The sequence below is a fragment of the Oncorhynchus tshawytscha genome, unplaced genomic scaffold, assembly GCF_018296145.1.
Source record: "Oncorhynchus tshawytscha isolate Ot180627B unplaced genomic scaffold, Otsh_v2.0 Un_contig_1928_pilon_pilon, whole genome shotgun sequence".
NCBI classification, from domain to species: Eukaryota; Metazoa; Chordata; class Actinopteri; order Salmoniformes; family Salmonidae; genus Oncorhynchus; species Oncorhynchus tshawytscha.
In genome coordinates this window covers 107,445-131,827 of record NW_024609554.1, presented here as the reverse complement: position 1 = coordinate 131,827, position 24,383 = coordinate 107,445, and the positions used below count along the sequence as shown (strand labels likewise).

The window sequence follows — 24,383 nt, the reverse complement described above, 5'->3', positions numbered from 1 at the left end:
GAAAACATCCGAAGTTCAAAGGTAAACGATTTAATTTGATTGCTTTTCTGATTTCCGTGACAAGTTTGCCTGCTGCTAGCAAGGCATAATGCTATGGCTATGATACATTTACACAAATGCTTGTCTAGCGTTGGCTGTAAAGCATATTTTGAAAATCTGAGATGACAGGGTGATTAACAAAAGGCTAAGCTGTGTTCCAATGTATTTCACTTGTGATTTTCATCTTTTCTAGGAAGATTTATGTCCGTTGTGTTATGCTAATTAGTGTCAGATGATGATAACGGTCCCGTTCACAGGCTGGGCGTCACTACAAGTTAAAGATGTTGAACACTAACCACGCTGCATTTCGGTCCTCCTCTCCTTCAGTGGAAGAAAAACTTCTTGTAAATCTGTAACGGTTTTCTTTAAAATGCTTGTATGTTTGAGGAATTTTAATTATGGGATTTCTGTTGTTTTGAATTTGGCGCCCTGCAATTTCACTGGCTGTTGGCGAGGTGGGACGCTACCACCCCACATATCCCAGAGAAGCTACGTCAGACACCTGATGTGGTGCCAGGACAACAACCTCTCACACATGAGCAACACAAAAGGAGATGATCATGGACTACAGGAAAAGGAGGGCCAAACACCCCCCCATTCACATTGACAGGGCCGAGAGTATCAAGTTCACCAAACTATTTTTTTAAATTGTACCTTTATTTTACTAGGCAAGTCAGTTAAGAACAAATTCTTATTTTCAATGACGGCCTAGGAACAGTGGGTTAACTGCCTTGTTCAGGGGCAGAACAACAGATTTGTACCTTGTCAGCTTGGGGATTCGAACTTGCAACCTTTCGGTTACTAGTCCAACGCTCTAACCACTAGGCTACCCTGCCGCCACTATCATGGTCCAAACACACAAAGAAAGTCATGAAGAGGGCACAACAAAGATTTGGGTCCTCTGATCCTCAAAACGTTCTACAGCTGCACCATCGAGAGCATGACTGGTTGCATCACTGCATGGAAAGGCAATTCACCGGCATCTGACCATAAGGTGCTACAGAGGGTAGTGCGTACAGCCCAGTACATCACCGCGGCCAAGCTTCTTGCCATCCAGGACCTATATACTAGGCGGTGTCAGAGAGGAAGGCCCAAAAAATTGTCAAACACTCCGGTCACCCAAGTCACAGACGGTTCTCTCTGCTACCATATGGCAAGTTGTACCTGAGCGCCAAGTCTAGGTCCAAAAGGCTTCTTAACAGCTTCTACCCCCAAGCCATTAGACTGCTGAACAGCTTCTACCCCCAAGCCATTAGACTGCTGAACAGCTTCTACCCCCAAGCCATCAGACTGCTGAACAGCTTCTACCCCCAAGCCATCAGACTGCTGAACAGCTTCTACCCCCAAGCCATCAGACTGCTGAACAGCTTCTACCCCCAAGCCATCAGACTGCTGAACAGCTTCTACCCCCAAGCCATCAGACTGCTGAACAGCTTCTACCCCCAAGCCATCAGACTGCTGAACAGCTTCTACTCCCAAGCCATCAGACTGCTGAACAGCTTCTACCCCCAAGCCATCAGACTGCTGAACAGCTTCTACCCCCGAACACTGCATCGGTACCGGTACCCCCTGTATATAGCCTCGTTATTGTTATTTTCTTTACTTTAGCTTACTTTGTAAAAACTTCTTAACTCTATTTTCTTAAAACTGTATTGTTGGTTAAGGGCTGGTTAGTCAGCATTTCATGGTAAGGTTGTTGTATTTAGCACAAGTGACAAATAACATTTGATTTGATTTATCAACAATAATCAGATAATCCCTACCATTGTGTTGCTGAGTTGTCGTACTGCTGCTACATTTGTCCCAGGGGTGTTGTCAGTCATAATGTACTGTAATTAACCTAATGTGTGTACCTCTAGCTCCCCTGAATGCTTCTGTCAATCCTACAGCTATTGAATGCAGTAATTATGCAACAATGAACAAGAGTTCAGTATTTATGCTGCAGTAGTTTGTGTCGGGGGCCTAGGGTCAGTTTGTTATATCTGGAGTACTTCTCGTGTCCTATCTGGTGTCCTGTGTGAATTTAAGTATGCTCTCTCTAATTCTCTCTTTCTCTCTTTCTTTCTCTCTCTCGGAGGACCTGAGCCCTAGGACCATGCCTCAGGACTACCGGGCATGATGACTCCTTGCTGTCCCCAGTCCACCTGGCCGTGCTGCTGCTGCTCCAGTTTCAACTGTTCTGTCTGATTATTATTATTTGACCATGCTGGTCATTTATGAACATTTGAACATCTTGGCCATGTTGTTATAATCTCCACCCGGCACAGCCAGAAGAGGACTGGCCACCCCACATAGCCTGGTTCCTCTCTAGGTTTCTTCCTAGGTTTTGGCCTTTCTAGGGAGTTTTTCCTAGCCACCGTGCTTCTACACCTGCATTGCTTGCTGTTTGGGGTTTTAGGCTGGGTTTCTGTACAGCACTTTGAGATATCAGTTGATGTATGAAAGGCTATATAAATACATTTGATTTGAGTTAGACTGTTCGCACTGAAGCGGTTTGCCCTAGTAGGAAGTCCACTGTGTGAAGGCTCACCCTGCACTATCAGCTCCAATATAAATACCCCAGTCATGTCTACCTCTGATAAGCCTCCCAGTAAAGCAATAAAAACAATCAAGAAATCCCAGAAAAGTGTTAAAAATAGCCCACATTCACATATGTAGCCTAAGAAACAAGGTTCATGAAATAGATACCTTTCTGACTGTCTCTGAGACTCACTTAGATAGTACCTTTGATGAGACAGTAATAGCAATAAATGGTTTCAGCAATTTCCGAAGAGACAGGAATGCCAATGGTGGAGGAGTTGCCGTTTATGTTTAGAGTCATATTCCTGTAAAGCTTAGAGAGGATCTCATGTCAAATACTGTTGAAGCAAAATGGTTCCCCTGCCTCACCGAAAGCCCATTCTGGTGGGAAGCTGCGATAGACCAGCAAGTGCTAACAGTCAGTATCTGGTTAACATGTGAAATCCTTGATAATGTATGTGATTTCAATAGAGAAATATATTTTCTGGGTGATTTAAATATTTACTGTCTTTCATCCGGCTGCCCACTCAAGAGAAAGCCTCAAACTGGTAACTAGTGCCTGCAACCTGGTTCAGGTTATTGATCAACCTACCAGGGTAGTTACAAAAAACACAGGAATTAGATTATCAACATGTATTGATCACATCTTTACTATTTTGCTCTAAAGCAGTGTCCAAATCCATAGGATGTAGTGATCACAATATAATAACCATATCTAGGAAAACCACAGTTCCAAAGGCTGGGCCTAATATAGTGTATAAGAGGTCAGGCTGGGCCTAATATAGTGTATAAGAGGTCAGGCTGGGCCTAATATAGTGTATAAGAGGAAAGGCAGGGCCTAATATAGTATATAAGAGGACAGGCTGGGCCTAATATAGTATATAAGAGGACAGGCTGGGCCTAATATAGTGTATAAGAGGACAGGCTGGGCCTAATATAGTGTATAAGAGGACAGGCTGGGCCTAATATAGTGTATAAGAGGACAGGCTGGGCCTAATATAGTGTATAAGAGGACAGGCTGGGCCTAATATAGTGTATAAGAGGTCATATAAGGAGTTCTGTGGTGATTCCTATGTTGAATATTTGCTGGTTGATGGTGTGTAATGAGGAGCAACCAGTCACTGCACTTGACACATTTATGAAATTGCTTATGCCAGTTACTAATAAGCACGCTTTAATAAAATTACTTTAAAAATGGTTAAATCCCTGTGAATTGATGAGGAATTGAAAACTGTTATGGTTGAGAGGGAGGAGGAAAAATTAATGCTCCATCATTCATTGGATCCGATGGCTCGTTCATCACAAAACCCACCGATATTGCCAACTACTTTCATGTTTTTTTCATTAGAAAGATCAGCAAACTAAGGCATGACAACAACAGATGTTTAACCTACACATCCACTAGGCTACCCTGCCGCCCCACATCCATGCATAACTAACCAAATGATGTAAGACAGGCATTGTAATTTATAATTTCATAAAGTGAGTGTGGAAGAGGTGAAAAAGACAATGACAAGCCACCTGGGTCTGACAACTTGGATGGAAAATGACTGAGGATTACAGAGGACGATATTGCCACTCCTATTTGTCATATCTTCAATCTAAGCCTACTAGAAAGTGTGTTCCCTCAGGCCTGGAAGGAAGCAAAAGTAATTCCACTACCTAAAAAACGTAGAGAATAGTAAATTGTAGAGAATAGAGCAGGGCTGTAAAATAACAGACTGTAGAGAATAGAGCAGGGCTGTAAAATAACAGACTAGAGAATAGAGCAGGGCTGTAAAATAACAGACTGTAGAGTATAGAGCAGGGCTGTAAAATAACAGACTAGAAAATAGAGCAGGGCTGTAAAATAACAGACTGTAGAGAATAGAGCAGGGCTGTAAAATAACAGACTGTAGAGAATAGAGCAGGGCTGTAAAATAAGACTAGAGAATAGAGCAGGGCTGTAAAATAACAGACTGTAGAGAATAGAGCAGGGCTGTAAAATAAGACTAGAAAATAGAGCTGTAAAATAACAGACTGTAGATAGAGCAGGGCTGTAAAATAACAGACTAGAGAATAGAGCAGGGCTGTAAAATAACAGACTGTAGAGAATAGAGCAGGGCTGTAAAATAACAGACTAGAGCAGGGCTGTAAAATAACAGACTGGTTTTTTTAACAGACTTAGAAAAATAACAGACAAGATTAGGGCTGTAAACTAACAGACTGTAAAATAACAGACTGAAGTATAGAGCAGGGCTGTAAAATAACAGACTGTAGAGAATAGAGCAGGGCTGTAAAATAACAGACTGTAGAGAATAGAGCAGGGCTGTAAAATAACAGACTAGAGAATAGAGCAGGGCTGTAAAATAACAGAACTAGAGAATAGAGCAGGGCTGTAAAATAACAGACTGTAGAGAATAGAGCAGGGCTGTAATAACAGACTAGAGAATAATAACAGACTAGAGAATAGAGCAGGGCTGTAAAATAACAGACTGTAGAGAATAGAGCAGGGCTGTAAAATAACAGACTGTAGAGAATAGAGCAGGGCTGTAAAATAACAGACAAGAGAATAGAGCAGGGCTGTAAAATAACAGACTTGTAGAGAATAGAGCAGGGCTGTAAAATAACAGACTAGAGAATAGAGCAGGGCTGTAAAATAACAGACTAGAGAATAGAGCAGGGCTGTAAAATAACAGACTGTAGAGAATAGAGCAGGGCTGTAAAATAACTGTAGAAATAAGCAGGGCTGTAAAATAACAGACTGAGAATAGAGCAGGGCTGTAAAATAACAGACTGTAGAGAATAGAGCAGGGCTGTAAAATAACAGACTAGAGAATAGAGCAGGGCTGTAAAATAACAGACTGAGAATAGAAACAGACTGTAGAGAATAGAGCAGGGCTGTAAAATAACAGACTGTAGAGAATAGAGCAGGGCTGTAAAATAACAGACTAGAGAATAGAGCAAAAATAGAGAATAGAGAATAGCAGGGCTGTAAAATAACAGACTAGAAAATAGAGCAGGGCTGTAAAATAACAGACTGTAGAGAATAGAGCAGGGCTGTAAAATAACAGACTGTAGAGAATAGAGCAGGGCTGTAAAATAACAGACTGTAGAGAATAGAGCAGGGCTGTAAAATAACAGACTGTAGAGAATAGAGCAGGGCTGTAAAATAACAGTTTGTAGAGAAGTAGGTTACAAGATAAATTATTTATTACTATGAACTGAAGAAGGCCATTGTGTGAGTTGAGTGAGTCCCAACCGGTGGTCTCTCAGTCAACAAATGAATAAAGTATTTCATAATATAGTAATTTCTAAAAAAGTATTTAATAAAACACTATTTTCTAATCTACTATTTAATGTTGCTCAGCTCGTAGCTGTCAGAGCATAGGGACTCAGATGTCCCCAGGGAACATGTAAAAAGGGAATAATGGAAATTTGGTTTGAATTTGACATGATTCAAACAGTTACTGGAAGACTTTTCTACAGCCTCGGTTCTCTGAACTGCGGGAGGCTGGCCAACTGAGTATCAGGAGCAGATCATACATGGACTTAATAAATGAAGTATGTATGGAGGAACAACTGTAACACACCAACCCTGAACCCCTCCGCCCCCGTAGGAAAGGAAAGGGCCAGTCCACATACATTTAGTTTCACTGCCTTTCAGACCGGCCTCAGAGTGGTGGTCCCGGAATGACCAGGGGGGAATATGAGAGGGTTGTAGAGGGATGTAGAGGGTTACAGAGGGCAGTAGAGGGTTACAGAGGGCAGTAGAGGGTTACAGAGGGCAGTAGAGGGTTACAGAGGGCAGTAGAGGGTTACAGAGGGCAGTAGAGGGTTACAGAGGGCAGTAGAGGGTTACAGAGGGCAGTAGAGGGTTACAGAGGGCAGTAGAGGGTTACAGAGGGCAGTAGAGGGTTATAGAGGGCAGTAGAGGGTTGTAGAGGGTTGTATAGGGTTGTATAGGGTTGTAGAGGGTTGTAGAGGGATGTAGAGGGTTGTATAGGGTTATAGAGGGTTGTAGAGGGTTGTAGAGGGTTGTAGAGGGTTGTAGAGGGATGTAGAGAGTTATAAGGGGATGTAGAGGGTTAGAGAGGGATGTAGAGGGTTGTAAAGGGTTGTAGATGGTTATAGAGGGTTATAGAGGGCAGTAGAGGGTTACAGAGGGCAGTAGATGGTTACAGAGGGCAGTAGAGGGTTATAGAGAGTTGTAGAAGGTTATAGAGGGTTGTAGAGGGTTATATAGGGTTGTAGAGGGTTAAATAGGGTTGTAGAGGGTAGTAGAGGGTTACAGAGGGCAGTAGAGCGTTATAGAGGGCAGTAGAGAGTTGTAGAAGATTATAGAGGGTTGTAGAGGCTTATAGAGGGTTATAGAGGCTTATAGAGGGTTATAGAGGGATGTAGAGGGTTATAGAGGATTATAGAGAGTTGTAGAGGGTTATAGAGGGTTATAGAGGGTTACATAGGGTTGTAGAGAGTTATAGAGGGTTGTAGAGGGTTATAGAGGGTAATAGAGGGTTGTAGAGGGTTGAAGAGGGTTGTAGAGGGTTATAGGGGGTAGTAGAGGGTTATAGAGGGTTGTATAGGATTGTAGATGGTTATAGAGGATTGTAGAGGGTTGTAGAGGATTATAGAGGTTTATAGAGGGTTGTATAGGGTTATATAGGGCTGTAGAGGGATATAGAGGGTTGTAGAGGGATATAGAGGGATATAGAGGGTTGTAGAGGGATATAGAGGGTTGTAGAGAGTAGAAGAGTGTTGTATAGGGTTGTACAGGGCTGTAGAGTGTTATAGAGGGTTGTAGAGGGATATAGAGGGTTGTAGAGGGATATAGAGGGTTGTAGAGGGATATAGAGGGTTGTAGAGGGATATAGAGGGTTGAAGAGGGATATAGAGGGTTGTAGAGGGATATAGAGGGTTGTAGATGGTTATAGAGGGTTGTAGATGGTTATAGAGGGTTGTAGATGGTTATAGAGGGTTGTAGATGGTTATAGAGGGTTATAGAGGGTAGAAGAGTGTTGTATAGGGTTGTAGATGTTTGTAGAGTGTTGTACAGGGCTGTAGAGTGTTATAGTGGGTTGTAGAGGGTTATAGAGGGCTGTAGAGGGATATAGAGGGTAGAAGAGTGTTGTATAGGGTTGTAGATGTTTGTAGAGTGTTGTACAGGGCTGTAGAGTGTTATAGGGGGTTGTAGAGGGTTATAGAGGGCTGTAGAGGGTTATAGATGGGTACTAGAGGGCTGTAGAGAGTTGTAGAGGGCTGTAGAGGGTTATAGAGGGATGTAGAGGGTTATAGAGGGCTATAGAGAGTTGTAGAGGGTTGTAGAGGGTTATAGAGGGTTGTAGAGGGCTGTAGAGGGTTGTAGAGGGTTATAGAGGGTTGTAGACGGTTGTAGAGAGGTATAGAGGGCTGGGTTGTACACACCTGATATCAGAACTGTGCTGTTATACATACAGTTGAAGTCGGAAATGTACATACATTCAGGTTGGAGTCATTAAAACTTATTTTTCAACCACTCCACTAATTTCTTGTTAACAAACTGTAGTTTTGGCAAGTGGGTTAGGACATCTACTTTGTGCATGACACAAGTCATTTTTACAACAATTGTTTACAGACAGATTATTTCACTTATAATTCACTGTATCACAATTCCAGTGGGTCAGAAGTTTACATACACTAAGTTGACTGTGCCTTCAAACAGCTTGGAAAATGCCAGAAAATGATGTCATGGCTTTAGAAGCTTCTGATAGGCTAATTGACATCATTTGAGTCAAATTGGAGGTGTACCTGTGGATGTATTTCAAGGCCTACCTTCAAACTCAGTGACTCTTTGCTTGAAACAGGTACCAAAGTGTCTATATCCACAGTAAAACGAGTCCGCTCAGCAAGGAAGAAGCCACTGCTCCAAAACCGCCATAAAAAAGCTAGACTACGGTTTGCAACTGCACATGGGGACAATGATCATACTTTTTGGAGAAATGTCCTCTGGTCTAATGAAACAAAAATAGAACTGTTTGGCCATAATAGCCATAATGGCCATAATGACCCTCGTTATGTTTGGAGGAAAAAGGGGGAGGCTTGCAAGCCGAAGAACACCATCCCAACCGTGAAGCACAGGGGTGGCAGCATCATGTTGTGGAGGTGCTTTGCTGCAGGAGGGACTGGTGCACTTCACAAAATAGATTATGAAGGGACAATTATGTGGATACTTACATTTTTTTATCTTTATTTAACTAGGCAAGTCAGTTAAGAACAAATTCTTATTTTCAATGACGGCCTAGGAACAGTGGGTTAACTGCCTGTTTAGGGGCAGAACGACAGTTTTGTACCTTGTCAGCTCAGGGGTTTGAACTTCTAACCACTAGGCTACCCTGCCGCCCCAACACATAGAATATAGTATACACATAGTCTATAGACTATCTATCTGTATGTGTCTATAGACTATGTGTATACTATATTCTATGTGTATACTATATCTGTATGCATCTATGGACTATGTGTATACTATATTCTATCTGTATGTGTCTATAGACTACGTGTATACTATATTCTATCTGTATGTGTCTATAGACTACGTGTATACTATATTCTATCTGTATGTGTCTATAGACTATGTGTATACTATATTCTATCTGTATGTGTCTATAGACTACGTGTATACTATATTATATCTGTATGTAGGGAACATAGTGCCATTTGGGACACAAACCTTTCTAACGAACCTCCATTAAAGCCATGTTATTATCGTGGGGGCTGCCTGGAAACATCAGTGGCTGATTTTATAACCTCCCCCCCCCCCCTTGCTAGAGAGTGACAATCATTACATGGGAATATGAATGCCGGGGGAATGATCTGGCATGTAGGTATTTGAGCTTGGCATTGTAATTTCAACTGAATAAACATTGACCCTGCAGACATACTGGATGAAACCCCAAATAACATGTTTTTATATGAACACCCTCCCTCCCCTTCCCTTCCTCTCCCTCCCTCCCTCCCCCCTCCCTCCCTCCCTTCCCTTCCCTCCCTCCCCCTTCCCTCCCTCCCTTCCCTTCCCTTCCCTTCCCTTCCCTTCCCTTCCCTTCCCTTCCCTTCCCTCCCTCCCTCCCTTCCCTTCCCTTCCCTTCCCTTCCCTCCCTTCCCTTCCCTTCCCTTCCTTCCCCCCTTCCCTCCCTTCCCTCCCTCCTTCCCTTCCCTTCCTCCCTCCCTTCCCTTCCCTTCCCTTCCCTTCCCTCCCTCCCTCCCTTCCCTTCCCTTCCCTTCCCTCCCCTTCCCTCCCTCTTCCCTTCCCTTCCCTTCCCTTCCCTCCCTCCCTTCCCTTCCCTTCCCTTCCCTCCCTTCCCTCCCCTCCCCTCCCTTCTCTCCCCTCCCTTCCCTTCCCTTCCCTTCCCTTCCCTTCCCCTTCCCTTCCCCTTCCCTTCCTTCCCTCCCTCCTCTTCCCTTCCCTTCCCTTCCCTCCCCCTCCCTTCCCCCTTCCTCCCTTTCCCTTCCCTTCCCTCCCTCCCTTCCTCTTCCCTTCCCTCCCTTCCCTCCCCCTTCCCTTCCCTTCCTTCTTCCTCTCCCTCTCCCTCCCTCTTCCCTTCCCTTCCTCCCTCCCTTCCCTTCCCTTCCCTCCCTCCCCCTCCTTCCCCTCCCTCCCCCCCCCTCCCTTCCTCCCTCCCTCCCCCCTTCCCTTCCCTTCCCTTCCCTTCCCTTCTCCCCTTCCCTTCCCTTCCTCTCCCTTCCCCCTTCCCCTCCCTCCCTCCTCCCTTCCCCCTCCCTCCCTTCCCTTCCCTTCCCCCCTCCCTTCCCCCTCCTCCCCCCCCCTCCCTTCCCTCCCTCCCTCCCCCCCTCTCTCCCCCTCCCCCTTCCTCCCTCCCTCTCCCCCCCCTCCCCCTCCCTCCCCTCCCTCCCTCCCTCCCTCCCCCCTCTCCCTCCCTCCCCTCCCCCCTCCCTCCCTCCCTCTCCATCCCTCTCTCCCTTCCCCTCCCCTTCTCCCCCTCCCTCCTCCCCCTCCCTCCCCCCCCCCTCCCTCCCTCCCTCTCCCCCTCCATCCCCATCCCCTCCCTCCCTCCCCCCCTCCCTCCCCTCCCTCCCTCCCCTCCCCCCTCCATCCCCTCCCTCCCTCCACACTGCTCTCCCCCCCTCCATGTCTCAAGGCTCTTCCTGGCAGGCAGCTCTCTCTGTAATAGTGTGGAACTTCACATCTGGATGGTGGTATGGGAGAGAGGCAGAAGCCAATATGTAATGCTAGGCCCCCTGGGAGTTTTTAGTACAGTAATGTAGAATGGTGTTGTTTGAACATTTGGATAATGGTATTTTACTAACATATAATTGGTATTTTGGGGGGTATTTTATTGGGATCCCTATTAGCTGTTGCAAAAGCAGCAGCTACTCTTCCTGGGGTCCACACAGAACATGAAAAATAATACAGAACATCAATAGACAAGAACAGAACTACATTAAACATTTTTAAAAAGGCACACGTAGCCTACACATCACTACATACACACAAACTATCTAGGTCCAATAGGGGAGATGCGTTGTGCCGAGAGGTGTTGCTTTATCTGTTTTTTGAAACCAGGTTTGCTGTTTATTTCAGCAAGAAGAGATGGAAGGGAGTTCCATGAAATGATGGCTTCATATAATACTGTACTCTTTCTTGAATTTGTTCTGGATTTGGGGACTGTGAAAAGACCTCTGGTGGGGTAAGTGTGTGTGTCAGAACTGTGTGTAAGTTGACTATGCAAACAATTTGGGATTTTAAACACAATGTTTCTTATAAAAATAATAAGTGATGCAGTCAGTCTCCCCTCAACTCTGAACCAAGAGAGACTGGCAGCATAGTGTTTACATCAGCCCTCTGATTACTATGAAGAGCAGAATGTGTTGCTCTGTTCTGGGCCAGCTGCAGCTTAACTACACTGCGGTTCAACAGTTTGGGGTCACTTAGAAATGTTCTTGTTTTTGAAAGAAAAGCAAATGTTTTGTCAATTAAAATAACATCAAATTGATAAGAAACACAGTGTAGACATTGTTAATGTTGTAAACGATTTTTTAACGGAATATCTACATGTGTACAGAGGCCCATTATCAGCAACCATCACACCTGTGTTCCAATGGCACGCTGTGTTAGCTAATCCAAGTTTATCATTTTAAAAGGGTAATTGATCATTAGAAAACCCTTTTGCAATTATGTTAGCACAGCTGAAAACTGATGTTCTGATTAAAGAAGCAATAAAACTGGTCTTCTGTAGACTAATTGAGTATCTGGAGCATCAGCATTTGTGGGTTTGATTACAGGCTCAAAATGGCCAGAAACAAAAAACTTTCTTCTGAAACTCGTCAGTCTGTTCTTGCTCTGAGAAATGAAGGCTTTTCCATGTGAGTAATTGCCAAGAAACTGAAGATCTCGTACAACGCTGTGTACTACTCCCTTCACAGAACAGCATAAACTGTCTCTAATCAGAATAGAAAAAGGAGTGGGAGGCCCCGGTGCACAACTGAGCAAGAGGACAAGTACATTAGAGTGTCTAGTTTGAGAAACAGACGGCTCACAGGTCCTCATCTGGCAGCTTCATTAAATAGTACCCACAAAACACCAGTCTCAACGTCAACAGTGAGGAGGCTGTTGGTCAACTACAGTTGACCAGGGCCCATTGGATAGTTGGCTACTGTTGACCAGGGCCCATGGGGTAGTGGACTATTGTTGACCAGGGCCCATAGGATAGTTCGCTACTGTTGACCAGGGCCCACGGGCTAGGGCACTACTATTGACCAGGGCCCATAGGGTAGTGGACTACTGTTGACCAGGGCCCATAGGATAGTTGGCTACTGTTGACCAGGGCCCATGGGCTAGTGCACTACTGTTGACCAGGGCCCAAGGGCGAGGGCACTAAATAGGGAATGAGATACCATTTAGGAAACACAACTGTTACTGTAGCTGGAAGTAAATGGCTACTCTAAATGCAGCAGATTTCCCGCCAACTAACCATCATTCTGAAGATGAAGAAGATTCCCTTAGGGTGTCTCTGATGTGTTCCAGAATGAAATGTGTTCTTTGGAACCCCAGCGTGTGGTGAAGTTCTGTAACATGAACAATGACTTCATACTGCTGAGATCAGTCCTTACACAGTTGTTCCATTGGATTCTGTTACCCCTAGCCAAACACTGTTTAAACCCCTCAGGAGGGAGTCCATCGGGACAATCGGGACAGTTAACATGCAGATGCCTGTCAAGCCCTGCTGACATCTCCCTTTATCATGACAACAAAGTCCTACAGAACACGTTCCAAACAGAATATGGACACAGTCCAGAAATGTTCCTGTCTTCATGTACACACTCTGAAATCCATTTCCATTGTGTGTGCTGTAAAGTTGTTTCTTATTCTCCTTGTCTGATTGGGATCCCAGTCTGAGGACCAGCTATAGGCAGCAGCAGCTGCTGCAGTAGCATCCAACCGTTAGTCTCCTGTACCTAACCAGAGGATAATCTGGTTAAACATTTAGTCTCCTGTACCTAACCAGAGGATGTTCTGGTTAAACCTTTAGTCTCCTGGTTAACCCCTTAGTCTCCTGTACCTAACCAGAGGATAATCTGGTTAAACATTTAGTCTCCTGGTTACATCGTTAGTCTCCTGGTTAACCCTTTAGTCTCCTGTACCTAACCAGAGGATGTTCTGGTTAAACCGTTAGTCTCCTGGTTAAACCGTTAGTCTCCTGTACCTAAACAGAGGATGTTCTGGTTAAACCGTTAGTCTCCTGGCTAAACCGTTAGTCTCCTGTACCTAAACAGAGGATAATCTGGTTAAACCTTTAGTCTCCTGGTTAACCCTTTAGTCTCCTGGTTAACCTTTTAGTCTCCTGGTTAAGTCTCCTGGTTAACCCTTTAGTCTCCTGTACCTAACCAGAGGATAATCTGGTTAAACCGTTAGTCTCCTGGTTACACCATTAGTCTCCTGGTTAAACCATTAGTCTCCTGGTTAAACTGTTAGTCTCCTGGTTAAACTGTTAGTCTCCTGGTTAAACCATTAGTCTCCTGGTTAAACCATTAGTCTCCTGGTTAAACCGTTAGTCTCCTGTACCTAACCAGTGGATGACCTGGTTAAACCGTTAGTCTCCTGTACCTAACCAGTGGATGACCTGGTTAAACCGTTAGTCTCCTGTACCTAACCAGAGGATAATCTGGTTAAACATTTAGTCTCCTGGTTAACCCTTTTAGTCTCCTGGTTAAACCGTTAGTCTCCTGTACCTAACCAGTGGATGACCTGGATAAACCGTTAGTCTCCTGGTTAAACCTTTAGTCTCCTGGTTAACCCTTTAGTCTCCTGGTTAACCCTTTAGTCTCCTGGTTAACCCTTTAGTCTCCTGGTTAACCCTTTAGTCTCCTGTACCTAACCAGAGGATAATCTGGTTAAACATTTAGTCTCCTGGTTAAACTGTTAGTCTCCTGGTTAAACCGTTAGTCTCCTGGTTAAAATGTTAGTCTCCTGGTTAAACATTTAGTCTCCTGGTTAAACTGTTAGTCTCCTGGTTAAACCATTAGTCTCCTGGTTAACTCTTTAGTCTTCTGATACCTAACCAGAGGATAATCTGGTTAAACCTTTAGTCTCCTGGTTAAACCGTTAGTCTCCTGTACCTAACCAGAGGGTGACCTGATAATATACCAATATCACACTAATGACATGCTAATATCACTATACAATACAAATAACACACACAACTAACATGGTAAGGATCATCCTTCATGTTGGAGAAACAACACACGTTTACAGACGGTTACAGTAACTATGCTGACGGCAGTTTGAATTTTTTAGTTCTGGAGGTTAAAGTTCATTAGCTGTGTGATGTCATTATAGAATGTTGAGGCAGGAGGACCTGAAGGAGACCAGGCAGGCTGTGCTAATCAGCCCTTAAGGGGAAGTGCGTCCCAAATGGCACCCTATTCCCTATTTAGTGCACTATCATCCCCATCATGTGGACCATCAGTAACATACAGTGGCATTGGGCTCAGTGCCATGGAAACATCAGCCCATGTTAACATTGGTGATTTGCCTACTCAAAGCAGAAAGTGACAAGCAGGGTCAGTGTGGAGAACAGTGTCACCACTCGACAGGACAGAGCATATCAGTACAACAGGGGGGTATTTCAGAACAGGGGTATTTCAGTACAGTAGTAATATTTCAGGCACTCACCGAACTCATCACAGACATTGTCGTTGTCGATGAGGGTGGGGTGTTCAAAGGTGTCCCTGCAGTACAGGATGTGGGTGTGGTCTGTGAGTGAGGTCACGCCCCCCAGGGCCAGAACCACCTGTGAGGTGAGGACGGAGGCGGATCTTTCTTTCAGCCTGGCCAATAGGGAACGGTAGCGACAATACTGGGGGTAAGACAGCACCGACACACGCTTCTGGTCCCCGTCATCACCTAGAGGGACAGAGGAGAGAAAGACAGACAGGGATTAACAACATGGATAAAGACAGACAGAAACGCAGTACAGAGAATATGTAGCAACAATACTGGTGGTAAGACAGCATTAAGACACACTTCTGGTCCCCGTCATCACCTAGAGGGACAGAGGAGAGACATGTTCTTTAACAGAGAGAGAGGTCCAACAGCTGGAGGTGGGGAGCAAAAAAAAACATACTAGCAGTAGCAGGAAGTGACAGCAGAGGAAGTGTGAGCAGAACATACTAGCAGTAGCAGGAAGTGACAGCAGAGGAAGTGTGAGCAGAACATACTAGCAGTAGCAGGAAGTGTGAGCAGAGGAAGTATGAGCAGAGGAAGTGTGAGCAGAACATACTAGCAGTAGCAGGAAGTGACAGCAGAGGAAGTGTGAGCAGAACATACTAGCAGTAGCAGGAAGTGTGAGCAGAGGAAGTGTGAGCAGAGGAAGTGTGAGCAGAACATACTAGCAGTAGCAGGAAGTGACAGCAGAGGAAGTGTGAGCAGAACATACTAGCAGTAGCAGGAAGTGACAGCAGAGGAAGTGTGAGCAGAACCTGTCAGCTTGACTAGACCTCCACATTAAGGTAGGAAGTGTTTTTAACATCTGATTGGTGCCACCTCAGCTGACACAGACACTGGGGTTCTGAACCAGCTTCACTGTTTTCTATACTGCTCTTCAGTCACCCAATGCTTTGATTAACCTGCACCACAATACAGATAGCGTTTTAATGAGTTCATCCCTCCATACTGCTGGACGGCATTCAGGCTGTTCCACTCAGGCTGTGAATAATTTTGCACGCCCAATTTTTCAGTTTTTGATTTGTTAAAAAAGTTTGAAATATCCAATAAATGTCGTTCCACTTCATGATTGTGTCCCACTTGTTGTTGATTCTTCACAAAAAAATACAGTTTTATATCTTTATGTTTGAAGCCTGAAATGTGGCAAAAGGTCGCAAAGTTCAAGGGGGCCGAATACTTTCGCAAGGCACTGTAAACCGTTGTGATATAAACCGTTCTGATATAACGAGAGCCAGATGGTTCAACGTTGATACATCTCACTCTGCTGATTTACACAGATCCTTCTGCTCAATCACCATCATGGCACCCAGAGCCCAAATTAACCATAATATCTGTTCTATCAGGAGATGTTCTACCAGGTGATGTTCTACCAGGTGATGTTCTACCAGGTGATGTTCTACCAGGTGATGTTCTACCAGGTGATGTTCTACCAGGTGATGTTCTACCAGGAGATGTTCTACCAGGAGATGTTCTATCAGGTGATGTTCTATCAGGTGATGTTCTATCAGGATATCAGATCACATAACGAAACTGGCCGTGTAACCTGTGATGGTGCCTGATTGCTGGGCTGAGCCCTTTCTCCCCTCCTCCCCTCCTCCCCTTCTCCTCTCCTCTCCTCTCCTCTCTTTTTCCCTCCTCTCCTCTGCTCCTACCCCCCAGTCAGTTAGTCAGTTAGTCAAGCAGCCAGCCAGTCAGTTAGTCAGTTAGTCAGGCAGCCAGCCAGCCATTCAGTTAGTTAGCCAGTCAGTCAGCCAGTCAGTCAGGGAAAAATAATCAGTATTTATCACTGCTCAGAGACAGACAGAAACATGTTCATCTATTTCCTCCTGGTTGGTGATCATGATAATAGTCACACACTGAGCAGCACCTGTTCTGGGGAAGTGCTGTTCATACACTGAGCAGCACCTGTTCTGGGGAAGTGCTGTTCACACACAGAGGAGCGCCTGTTCTGGGGAAGTGCTGTTCACACACAGAGCAGCACCTGTTCTGGGGAAGTGCTGTTCATACACAGAGCAGCACCTGTTCTGGGGAAGTGCTGTTCACACACAGAGCAGCACCTGTTCTGGGGAAGTGCTGTTCACACACAGAGCAGCACCTGTTCTGGGGAAGTGCTGTTCACACACAGAGCAGCACCTGTTCTGGGAAGTGCTGTTCACACACAGAGCAGCACCTGTTCTGGGGAAGTGCTGTTCACACACAGAGCAGCACCTGTTCTGGGGAAGTGCTGTTCATACACAGAGCAGCACCTGTTCTGGGGAAGTGCTGTTCATACACAGAGCAGCACCTGTTCTGGGGAAGTGCTGTTCACACACAGAGGAGCACCTGTTCTGGGAAGTGCTGTTCATACACAGAGCAGCACCTGTTTTGGGGAAGTGCTGTTCATACACAGAGCAGCACCTGTTCTGGGGAAGTGCTGTTCACACACTGAGCAGCACCTGTTCTGGGGAAGTGCTGTTCACACACAGAGGAGCGCCTGTTCTGGGGAAGTGCTGTTCACACACAGAGGAGCACCTGTTCTGGGGAAGTGCTGTTCATACACAGAGCAGCACCTGTTCTGGGGAAGTGCTGTTCATACACAGAGCAGCACCTGTTCTGGGGAAGTGCTGTTCACACACAGAGGAGCACCTGTTCTGGGGAAGTGCTGTTCATACACAGAGCAGCACCTGTTCTGGGGAAGTGCTGTTCGGTGTATATATTGTACATGCTCGGGGGTTTTATGTCTCGTGTTTTATCAAAGACCTAGGATTGATTTGATGGTTTTTAAGATCTCCTCAGGATCATCTGTTTCTTACCTCTGATATTGAACACTGTGTTGTTGAGGAAGAGCGTGGAAGCATTTAGCTGTCCTGTGCACAAGACAAAATCAACTTTGATTTATTATTGATTGATACTTCCATTGAGCTCTGGGGAGCTGGAGAATGTATTGATTTGCACCAAAGAAAACAAGTGATAGACAACAACACAGAGAACGGTGTGATTGGAAGGGCTGATATAAAAACCACCGTAAAAACAAACTACACACAATACAGGAGGACAAAAATAAAAATGGTTTGTTTAAACAGAAAACAAAACCTACTAATTATAAATGTATTCATTAAATGATCAGTAAATATACAGAATAAGTGTTTTGTTTAAATGTGTGTGAGAGTCAGGCTATATGGAGGAGATTACTGAGGAGTTTGGTTCATCAGGCTGATCCCCAGTCTTCATGGAGGAGATTACTGAGTAGGTTTTTTTTAGATAAGACAATGAGTGCATTCCTAAGTTTTCTGTTAATTAGAACTGTCAGCTCAGTGGTGATCGATAATGTTGAGGGGTCAAAAGTTATCTGGGAGTGTGTTAGTAAGTTAGAATGAACTTTTCACCTCACTTTGTCCCGGTCGAGAGGAGGGGATTCTGTTAAAGCAATGAAATGACGTCATGATCTGTATATAAACTGTTGCTCGTGGTTAAGTGGCAGCGCGCTCCGAGAATAAGTTATGTTACCTATTATTAAAAAGACTGGTCTCCATCTATTTTATGCAAACAAGAATCTTACAAATTCTCATAAAATAGATTAAGGGTTTTCAATTAATGAAAGCATTGGCATTATTAAATTACAGTAACAACATGGAGGAGATTAATGAGTAGTTTGGTTCATCAGGTTGACCCCCAGTCTTCATGGTTCATCAGGTTGACCTCCAGTCTTCATGGAGGAGATTACTGAGTAGTTTGGTTCATCAGGCTGACCTCCAGTCTTCATGGAGGAGATTACTGAGTAGTTTGGTTCATCAGGCTGACCCCCAGTCTTCATGGTTCATCAGGCTGACCTCCAGTCTTCATGGAGGAGATTACTGAGTAGTTTGGTTCATCAGGCTGATCCCCCAGTCTTCATGGAGGAGATTACTGAGTAGTTTGGTTCATCAGGCTGACCTCTTCAGTCTTTTGGTTCATGGCTGAGTCTTCATACTGAGTAGTTTGGTTCATCAGGCTGACCTCCAGTCTTCATGGAGGATTACTGAGTAGTTTGGTTCATCAGGCTGACCCCAGTCTTCATGGTTCATCAGGCTGACCCCCAGTCTTCATGGTTCAGGCTCAGTCTTCATGGTTCTGGCTGACCCCAGTCTTCATGGTTCATCAGGCTGACCCCCAGTCTTCATGGTTCATCAGGCTGACCCCCAGTCTTCATGGAGGAGATTACTGAGTAGTTTGGCTCATCAGGCTGACCTCCAGTCTTCATTTGAAGTTATTGCGGGAAGATGATGTTTTGTCAATGTGAAGATAATAATTCCAGAGGAGGGAGAAGTACAACCCCACATGCTAGATCATTATTCTGTTAATAAAATCTAACCTTTTCTAAACAAAGGAATACTTATCTGTGGTATTTAATTGGTATGGGCAGCACTACCATAAGAACTGTTGGATCAAATTATGCAATTTCCCTTTAATAGTTGATACAAGAAGCCTTTGTCAAGACGGGAAAAATGGGAGGCACTGATTGGTTCCAAAATCAGCCATGAAATCAGTCTGAGTCAGTCTGCATGTCTCATCAGATTGAATGGACTTGAGGTCTAAACTCTGTCAACTCCTCTCTCTCCTGGTGGTCATTCATTCCAAACGGCACCCTATTCCCTACATAGTGCACTACTTTAGACCAGGGCCCTATAGAACCCTGTTCCCTACATAGTGCACTACTTTAGACCAGGGTCCTATAGAACCCTATTCCCTATTCATAGTGCCCTACTTTAGACCAGGGTCCTATAGAACCCTATTCCCTATTCATAGTGCCCTACTTTAGACCAGGGTCCTATAGAACCCTGTTCCCTTCATAGTGCCCTACTTTAGACCAGAGTCCTATAGAACCCTGTTCCCTACATAGTGCACTACTTTAGACCAGGGTCCTATAGAACCCTGTTCCCTTCATAGTGCCCTACTTTAGACCAGGGTCCTATAGAACCCTGTTCCCTACATAGTGCACTACTTTAGACCAGGGCCCTATAGAACCCTGTTCCCTTCATAGTGCCCTACTTTAGACCAGGGTCCTATAGAACCCTATTCCCTATTCATAGTGCCCTACTTTAGACCAGGGTCCTACAGAACCCTGTTCCCTTCATAGTGCCCTACTTCAGACCAGGGTCCTATAGAACCCTATTCCCTATTCATAGTGCCCTACTTTAGACCAGGGTCCTATAGAACCCTATTCCCGATTCATAGTGCCCTACTTTAGACCAGGGTCCTATAGAACCCTGTTCCCTACATAGTGCACTACTTTAGACCAGGGTCCTATAGAACCCTGTTCCCTACATAGTGCACTACAGCCTGAAATAGAAACAGGACTGTTTAAGCTAAGTGTGAAGATAAAATACTTCAACTTATAACAGTGTTGTCTCTAATATATGTTATGTATAACAGTGTTGTCTCTAATATATGTTATGTATAACAGTGTTGTCTCTAATATATGTTATGTATAACAGTGTTGTCTCTAATATATGTTATGTATAACAGTGTTGTCTCTAATATATATTATGTATAACAGTGTTGTCTCTAATATATGTTATGTATAACAGTGTTGTCTCTAATATATGTTATGTATAACAGTGTTGTCTCTAATATATATTATGTATAACAGTGTTGTCTCTAATATATGTTATGTATAACAGTGTTGTCTCTAATATATGTTATGTATAACAGTGTTGTCTCTAATATATGTTATGTATAACAGTGTTGTCTCTAATATATGTTATGTATAACAGTGTTGTCTCTAATATATGTTATGTTTAACAGTGTTGTCTCTAATATATGTTATGTATAACAGTGTTGTCTCTAATATATGTTATGTATAACAGTGTTGTCTCTAACAGTGTGTTGTCTCTAATATATATTATGTATAACAGTGTTGTCTCTAATATATATTATGTATAACAGTGTTGTCTCTAACAGTATGTTGTCTCTAATATATATGTTATGTTTAACAGTGTTGTCTCTAATATATATTATGTATAACAGTGTTGTCTCTAATATATATTATGTTTAACAGTGTTGTCTCTAATATATGTTATGTTTAACAGTGTTGTCTCTAATATATATTATGTATAACAGTGTTGTCTAATATATATTTTGTATAACAGTGTTGTCTCTAATATATATTATGTATAACAGTGTTGTCTCTAACAGTGTGTTGTCTCTAATATATATTATGTATAACAGTGTTGTCTCTAATATATATTATGTATAACAGTGTTGTCTAATATATATTTTGTATAACAGTGTTGTCTCTAATATATATTATGTATAACAGTGTTGTCTCTAATATATATTATGTATAACAGTGTTGTCTCTAATATATATTATGTATAACAGTGTTGTCTCTAATATATATTATGTATAACAGTGTTGTCTCTAACAGTGTGTTGTCTCTAATATATATTATGTATAACAGTGTTGTCTCTAATATATATTATGTATAACAGTGTTGTCTCTAACAGTATGTTGTCTCTAATATATATTATGTATAACAGTGTTGTCTCTAATATATATTATGTATAACAGTGTTGTCTCTAACAGTATGTTGTCTCTAATATATATTATGTATAACAGTGTTGTCTCTAATATATATTATGTATAACAGTGTTGTCTCTAATATATATTATGTATAACAGTGTTGTCTCTAATATATATTATGTATAACAGTGTTGTCTCTAATATATATTATGTATAACAGTGTTGTCTCTAATATATATGTTATGTTTAACAGTGTTGTCTCTAATATATATTATGTATAACAGTGTTGTCTCTAATATATATTATGTATAACAGTGTTGTCTCTAACGGTGTTGTCTCTAATATATATTATGTATAACAGTGTTGTCTCTAATATATATGTTATGTTTAACAGTGTTGTCTCTAATATATATTATGTATAACAGTGTTGTCTCTAATATATATTATGTATAACAGTGTTGTCTCTAACAGTGTGTTGTCTCTAATATATATTATGTATAACAGTGTTGTCTCTAATATATATTATGTATAACAGTGTTGTCTCTAATATATATTATGTATAACAGTGTTGTCTCTAATATATATTATGTATAACAGTGTTGTCTCTAATATATATGTTATGTTTAACAGTGTTGTCTCTAATATATATTATGTATAACAGTGTTGTCTCTAATATATATTATGTATAACAGTGTTGTCTCTAATATATATGTTATGTTTAACAGTGTTGTCTCTAATATATATTATGTATAACAGTGTTGTCTCTAATATATGTTATGTTTAACAGTGTTGTCTCTAATATTTGTTATGTATAACAGTGTTGTCTCTAACAGTGTGTTGTCTAATATATATTATGTATACCAGTGTTGTCTCTAATATATATTATGTATAACAGTGTTGTCTAATATATATTATGTATAACAGTGTTGTCTCTAATATGTATTATGTATAACAGTGTGTTGTCTCTAATATATATTATGTACAACAGTGTGTTGTCTCTAATATATATTATGTACAACAGTATTGTCTCTAATATATATTATTTACAACATTGTTGTCTCTAATATATATTATGTACAACAGTGTTGTCTCTAACAGTGTGTTGTCTCTAATATATTATGTATAACAGTGTTGTCTCTAATATATATTATGTATAACAGTGTTGTCTAATATGTTTTATGTATAACAGTGTGTTGTCTCTAATATATATTATGTACAACAGTGTTGTCTCTAATATATATTATGTACAACAGTGTTGTCTCTAATATATATTATGTACAACAGTGTTGTCTAATATATATTATGTATAACAGTGTTGTCTCTAACAGTGTGTTGTCTCTAATATATATTATGTATAACAGTGTTGTCTCTAATATATATTATGTATAACAGTGTTGTCTCTAATATATATTATGTATAACAGTGTTGTCTCTAATATATATTATGTATAACAGTGTTGTCTCTAATATATATGTTATGTTTAACAGTGTTGTCTCTAATATATATTATGTATAACAGTGTTGTCTCTAATATATATTATGTATAACAGTGTTGTCTCTAACGGTGTTGTCTCTAATATATATTATGTATAACAGTGTTGTCTAATATATATTATGTATAACAGTGTTGTCTCTAATATGTATTATGTATAACAGTGTGTTGTCTCTAATATATATTATGTATAACAGTGTGTTGTCTCTAATATATATTATGTATAACAGTGTTGGCTCTAACAGTGTTGGCTCTAACAGTGTGTTGTCTCTAATATATATTATGTATAACAGTGTTGTCTCTAATATATATTATGTATAACAGTGTTGTCTAATATATATTTTGTATAACAGTGTTGTCTCTAATATATATTATGTATAACAGTGTTGTCTCTAACAGTGTGTTGTCTCTAATATATATTATGTATAACAGTGTTGTCTCTAATATATATTATGTATAACAGTGTTGTCTCTAATATATATTATGTATAACAGTGTTGTCTCTAACAGTGTGTTGTCTCTAATATATATTATGTATAACAGTGTTGTCTCTAATATATTATGTATAACAGTGTTGTCTCTAATATATATTATGTATAACAGTGTTGTCTCTAATATATATTATGTATAACAGTGTTGTCTCTAATATATATTATGTATAACAGTGTTGTCTCTAATATATATGTTATGTTTAACAGTGTTGTCTCTAATATATATTATGTATAACAGTGTTGTCTCTAATATATATTATGTTTAACAGTGTTGTCTCTAATATATGTTATGTTTAACAGTGTTGTCTCTAATATATATTATGTATAACAGTGTTGTCTAATATATATTTTGTATAACAGTGTTGTCTCTAATATATATTATGTATAACAGTGTTGTCTCTAACAGTGTGTTGTCTCTAATATATATTATGTATAACAGTGTTGTCTCTAATATATATTATGTATAACAGTGTTGTCTAATATATATTTTGTATAACAGTGTTGTCTCTAATATATATTATGTATAACAGTGTTGTCTCTAATATATATTATGTACAACAGTGTTGTCTCTAATATATATTATGTACAACAGTGTTGTCTCTAATATATATTATGTATAACAGTGTTGTCTCTAATATATATTATGTATAACAGTGTTGTCTCTAACAGTGTGTTGTCTCTAATATATATTATGTATAACAGTGTTGTCTCTAATATATATTATGTATAACAGTGTTGTCTCTAACAGTATGTTGTCTCTAATATATATTATGTATAACAGTGTTGTCTCTAATATATATTATGTATAACAGTGTTGTCTCTAATATATATTATGTATAACAGTGTTGTCTCTAATATATATTATGTATAACAGTGTTGTCTCTAATATATATGTTATGTTTAACAGTGTTGTCTCTAATATATATTATGTATAACAGTGTTGTCTCTAATATATATTATGTATAACAGTGTTGTCTCTAACGGTGTTGTCTCTAATATATATTATGTATAACAGTGTTGTCTCTAATAAATATTATGTATAACAGTGTTGTCTCTAATATATATTATGTATAACAGTGTTGTCTCTAATATATATTATGTATAACAGTGTTGTCTCTAATATATATGTTATGTTTAACAGTGTTGTCTCTAATATATATTATG

At 41.3% G+C, this 24,383-nt stretch overlaps 1 protein-coding gene across 1 annotated transcript in view; it reads right to left on the bottom strand.

Annotated features, from left to right (window-relative positions):
• The window catches only part of LOC112238735 (AT-rich interactive domain-containing protein 5B-like), a 99,505-nt gene that overhangs the window by 52,380 nt on the left and 22,742 nt on the right, over nucleotides 1–24,383 (bottom strand). Inside the window, exon 4 of the mRNA XM_042315876.1 lies at nucleotides 14,708–14,938. Coding sequence (XP_042171810.1) covers nucleotides 14,708–14,938 — 231 coding nt within the window. The remainder of the gene's footprint in view (nucleotides 1–14,707; nucleotides 14,939–24,383) is intronic.